The sequence below is a fragment of the Etheostoma spectabile genome, chromosome 3, assembly GCF_008692095.1.
Source record: "Etheostoma spectabile isolate EspeVRDwgs_2016 chromosome 3, UIUC_Espe_1.0, whole genome shotgun sequence".
NCBI lineage: Eukaryota > Metazoa > Chordata > Actinopteri > Perciformes > Percidae > Etheostoma > Etheostoma spectabile.
This window is the reverse complement of record NC_045735.1, coordinates 13,890,229-13,896,057: the sequence shown is the minus strand read 5'-3', so window position 1 is coordinate 13,896,057 and position 5,829 is coordinate 13,890,229. Positions and strand designations below refer to the sequence as shown.

At 38.7% G+C, this 5,829-nt stretch overlaps 1 protein-coding gene across 2 annotated transcripts in view; it reads left to right on the top strand.

The window, feature by feature from the left end:
* Positions 1-4,653, top strand: part of cul3b (cullin 3b) — a 14,791-nt gene extending 10,138 nt beyond the window's left edge. Inside the window, exons 11-16 of one of the 2 annotated variants that reach the window (XM_032509832.1) lie at positions 329-453; positions 1,151-1,247; positions 1,645-1,779; positions 2,491-2,677; positions 3,055-3,200; positions 3,459-4,653. In XM_032509832.1, coding sequence (XP_032365723.1) covers positions 329-453; positions 1,151-1,247; positions 1,645-1,779; positions 2,491-2,677; positions 3,055-3,200; positions 3,459-3,590 — 822 coding nt within the window. In that variant the 3' untranslated portion in view covers positions 3,591-4,653. The remainder of the gene's footprint in view (positions 1-328; positions 454-1,150; positions 1,248-1,644; positions 1,780-2,490; positions 2,678-3,054; positions 3,201-3,458) is intronic. The other variant, XM_032509834.1, reaches the window with a different exon arrangement.
* Positions 4,654-5,829: the final 1,176 nt, after the last annotated feature.

Genomic DNA, 5,829 nt, shown 5'->3' with positions numbered 1-5,829 from the left:
AATTGCTATATATGTCAGAGGTTGCACACCTCTGGAGCAGCTAGGGGTTAACTGTCTTGCTCAGGGACACATTGGTTGATGTAAGGAATCAAACCCATATCCATGGAGTCATCTGTTTCAGATAAAGTGAACATGTACCTAGTTTGTGTCAGTAGCCTGTAGTTATGCTTTGTCTGATGAGATTATGTCTTTTTTTTTTTTTATCTGTTTCTAACCTAATTGCGACAATAAAAACCAGTGTAGCAGTGAGCTACGTGGTGTAATTACATCAGTGTAGACTGAAACCTGTTTGTGTGTCTTGTGTTTTTTTGTGTTTTTCTAACTTCAGGTGTCACTTGGAGGAGTTGATCTCACTGTGAGAGTCCTGACCACGGGATACTGGCCAACACAATCAGCAACACCCAAGTGCAACATCCCCCCTTCACCGCGACATGCATTTGAAGTCTTTAGAAGGTTAGTCAGTTGTACTCTAGGAGTTTATTGCTTATGTGTGTGAATGGTTTCATAATGTCACATTGTTTTTAGTGCAAGGGTTTCTGAAATGTGTGATCCAAAATGAAGAGTTTTACTAAGCCACATTATGATTTGTTACAAATGGAAGTCCAGAATAACCACCTCGTTTCAGTTCCTGGACCATTATTGACGATATAAGCTTGTGTCTATTCTAGTGGGGATCCCGAATAGTCAAATATTCAATGCTTCAATCTAAGGAGCCTGATTCAATCAGTTAAATCTTTGCAGAGGCGTAAAACCCCAGTTGATTCACAACGAGACAAGTTGAAACTTGCAATTGTTGACAACGCCCCGGTCTGCAGCGTTCTGATACCTGTCAGTAAATTAAACCATAGGAGTAACAAAAAAGAGGAAATATGCAGTGTCGCTACAATGGAATAGAAGACACCGTTAAGTGTAGGCCATCTGATAAAAATGAGTTTTAAGGAGGCGTTTAAAAGCTGCAGTGGAGTCAGTCGATCTCACACTAGAGTAAGATCATGAGTGGCCTTGTGTGTAATTAATACAATTTTAAGATTATTATTATGATATAAATATCAACATATTGCTGTAAATAAAAATGTGAAAATAAATCTAACCGCTCCATGACAGATTTATTGTCAGATGTTAACCTAGAGTGGCTCCCCTCTGTTTGTAGGTTTTATCTTGGAAAGCACAGCGGCAGACAACTCACACTGCAGCACCATATGGGCTCTGCAGATCTAAACGCCACTTTCTACGGTCCAATCAAAAAGGTACGTGCCACCTTAAAAAGGAACATCAGCACATTTCTAAACTCCTGTGATTATGCCGTAGTTTAATAAAATATTTTTTGATGGGACAATGTTACAATGATTTACAAACACAACAATTCAAATCTTTGTGTCATGTGAATGTTAAGAATTAAGTGTTTTTAAATTTCAGTGCGTACTTTTTACTTTTACTGAAAATGCTGTCAAGTAATTAGCACTTGCAGACGTCATCACGTCATTTTTTTTTTCAAGAAGTTGTGAGAATGTTCTCTTGTGAAGATGATTTACATTGTTTAAGCAACAAGGAAATTTACATTTTAACAGAAAACATGATTTCTTGTGGAAGGGGATTCTGAATCATGTTCTTAGATTTTGATCTTTCATCCAAACATGTCAAAAGGAGGATGGGTCAGAGGTCGGAGTGGGAGGAGCCCAAGTTACCGGCTCCAACACCAGGAAGCACATCCTGCAGGTCTCCACCTTCCAGATGACCATCCTCATGCTTTTCAACAACAGAGACAAGTCCATATTTGAGGTACACAATTTAATACCTTACTGCCCTATGCAATGGAACAGTAAAGTTGTTTCATATATGAATTCTGACTTATTTTGGAGGAATCGGGTACCAACATTGTCCGGAGTTTACCTTGCACACATGTATCACATAACAGGAGATTGTCTGTATCGGATGCGTTCTCACTTAATGGAAATACTCCATTGGATTTAAACGAGGGCTGGCAATTGGGTAAATTAGGCAGCAGACAGAACATTAAGCAAATTATACTCCACCATGGAGTCATTATACATCATCAACAACAGAGTCTCTTGCCGTTCTTCGAATTTGATTTGACGTCAGCCTTACCAATAGAAGTTCCTGAATCTTGTTTGTCATAATCAAGTGTACTGGCTTGGTGTAAATTTTCAAACATTCTTAGATATTACACAGACTTTGAAATATGCTGGCTGGGTAAATGCTGTTTGATGTCCAATCCGACTAATTTGGACATTTGCATGCTCGCATGCAGCTTCACTGGGTAATGTCTAGAGAATTTCAAGTAATTGTATGTGTGAAAGCCGCTCATGTAAGGGTTCGCCAAGTTTGACAAAAACGGAAGACAAACAACCTGTCTATTGAACCAATACAATTTCAGCAGGAAAAGGGCAGTTTCAGATTCTTGCTTTTCTCTCTGTTACCACTTGCTTATTGTTTTATCGTGATCTCGAACATGATCTTTTCACCCTGTAGGAGATCCAGCAGGAGACGGACATTCCAGAGAGGGAGCTGGTGCGAGCGCTGCAGTCTCTGGCCTGTGGGAAGCCCACTCAGAGAGTTCTCACCAAGGAGCCCAAGTCCAAGGAGATCGAGAATGGCCATGTGTTTACAGTCAATGACCAGTTTACCTCCAAACTTCACCGTGTCAAAATCCAGACAGGTGCACAAAATTATGATGTCTTCTTAATACCTGCACAGTAACGTATTTTGAATTTCTGATGGATTGTTGGAAGTGGTCTTGCACTTTCTGAAGATATAAAACAGTTCATGAAATTGCAGCACTAAACTGTAATGCAGCCTTAGTACGATATTTTGATGTAATGTCATATTCTAATGTCATGGCATTCAGTAAACAATGAAATGCATAAGCCCCATGTACCACATGTGTAGATGTGTAAAACAAGTTAAAAAGTACCTGTCGTCACATCACAGTCAAATTATTGTAAGCACTTATTTGGGAAAACAACATATATACCTTCAGCCACACTTTACTACTTTTTTTTAAAAATAATTTATTTTCCTTTGTTGTACACCTAGTGGCTGCTAAACAAGGGGAGTCAGACCCGGAGAGGAAGGAGACGCGACAGAAAGTGGACGACGACAGAAAGCATGAGATCGAAGCAGCCATCGTTCGCATTATGAAGTCCAGAAAGAAGATGCAGCACAATGTTCTAGTAGCAGAGGTCAGTCAGCTGAAATGGTTTCATTAGCACCCACATTAGCATATTTCCATTTGCATATTTTCTTCCCTTTAGTAAGACTGCTCGTGATGAACTTTAGGATGTAAAAGAAGTAGTCCTCAGGACAGAAACGTTGTCCTACTATAACCTACTTATAATATAAGGAATGGTAATAAAATGAGAGTAATAATGATGACTATGATAATGATATGTCAAAAGTAGGTTGTACTGATGTTGTTACTGTTTTTGGTGTCTTCACAGGTGACGCAGCAGTTACGAGCACGATTCCTCCCTAGCCCTGTAGTCATCAAGAAGCGCATTGAAGGACTCATTGAGAGGGAATATTTGGCACGAACACCAGAGGACCGCAAAGTGTACACTTATGTAGCATAAAACAATGAATTCAATGAAAGCTAACATCGAGTTGAGTGAAACAGAGCCTTGTTTTTTTTGGACTGCATTGCGTTTGAATGAACTTGGAAGTGCTTTCATCATTGATTCTGGGAAACACTGGGAAGCTTACATTTTCTTCCATAAATGTGTAAAAAGAAAAATAATGCAAAAGATGGGGAAGTTTTCTAGCAATATTAGATTTCTTCTGCTGAGAGAAATGAAAGAAGGGGATCTAGTTTTGTACAAAATCATGTTTCTTGTGGCCTTTGGAGAGAATTGGGAGAGCCTGTTTGCAAATTAACTACGTGCTGTTGAGAACGAGCATAAACATGTTAAAGCAAACGTGCGGCTACACGGAGACCAAGAAAACATTTGAATTCACTCCCCTGTTTTAAATGTTGATGTCAATGTGTTCTGTTTGTTTTTTGTAGCACATTGATGGCTGTACAGGTTGACAGACATGTTTGGCCTTTTCCTCTCAGAGGATTTTAAATTTAACGAAGAGGACAAAGTGTTAACTGGTACAGACCTGGTTTACAACAGCAGTAAAAGACAGTACTGGGGAAAAGATGAAGAGTGCTTAATTTATGTTGAAAATATGTCTGTTTTTGAGGTTGTTTTTAATGTCTGAAATGAATTAAGTGCACCTCACATAGCTGAAATATTTAATGCCATTTAAAATATTTTGGCCAGGTCTGAACTAGTGGTTGGAGAGATTAAGAGCTGTAGCTTCGCAGCATGTTTTTATCTATCAGAACAGTCAGGGCAATAAGACACATGAAAGCTCCATAAATGCTGTTTTGTCTCTCATGACATATTTCACTTCAGGCCTGCTGTAGGATCAGCCAAAAAAATGATCTCCTCTCCAAATGGAAGGTTCCTTGTGGTGCAGCTTTCAAAGCGGAGTTCTTTTTTTTTCATTTTCAACTGCATTTTCAAAAGGGTGGAACCAGTCTAGCACCATGTTCTAATCTGTACAAATTGTAAAATATTATTGTACTCACTGCAAAGGTGGATTGTACAGGGCCTTGTTTTCATCATATTAAATGTAGAATAAAAAAAACAAATGAAGGGATGAGTTTTTTTCTTTTACATCTTTCATGCGAAGGCCTTGGCAAACCTCAGAAGTACGCTCTAGTTTCTAACCATGATTAAAGCTTAGCATATTGTTCACAGGCGGAACTTTGTAGGCCACTGTACATTGTTTACAACAGTATTTTGAGATGGAAGTGCCTCTCAAAAAAAAAAAAACTTGCTTAAAATGTTGAAACAGAGGTGTAGATTCAACTGTATGGTCACTTTGAAGGCTATAGTTTGTGTTGCTGTCAATTCTATGTGTTATACTAAAAGGTGTTTCCAGTATTGTATATCAAAATATATTATGACATCAATTTTCCCCAACAACACAAGCCCCACAGTGGTAGAATTTCCATTTTACGAACTCATGCTATGTAAATTGATAAGACAATTCTCAAACACTCTAATCCCACCAAATTCAGTTGAGGAAGTTAACACACAGACTCTCATTCATAGGCACCATGCTAATAGGCTCTACTGCTGTATGGTCACTGGTGCAGTATGCATGTGTTTACGTCTGCAATATCTTCTTCACCTCCAGTTTGAGTTTAAATACATGTTCAGAAAGACAGGAATTTGGGATGACACTACATGAAACTACATTGCTGTTAAACTGTACTGGTTATGCCTAATTCTTCTTGATTAATATTTCATTTAATGCTTCTGTGTAGTCTCCTGAATCTTCACGTATCCAGAGTCAAGCTACTCCTGAGTTTTTCCTTGACACCACAAACTAGATAGAGGGGGAATAAAGTATTTGATCCCCTTCTGATTATGTACATTTGCCCACTGACAAAGAAAGGATCAGTCTATAATTTTAATGGTAGATTTATTTAAACAGTGAGAGACAGAATAACAAAACAAAAAATCCAGAAAAATGCATGTCAAAACTTATAAATTGATTTGCCTTTTTATGAGGGAAAGATGAATTTGACCCCTCTGCAAAACATGACTTAGTACTTGGTAGCAAAACCCTTGTTGGCAATCACAGAGGTCAGAAGTTTCTTGTAGTTGGCCACCAGGTTTGGACACATCTCAGGAGGGATTTTGTCCCACTCCTCTTTGCAGATCTTCTCCAAGTCATCAAGGTTTGGAGACTGACATTTGGCAACTCAAACCTTCGGCTCCCTCCACGGATTTTCTATGGGATTAAGGTCTGGAG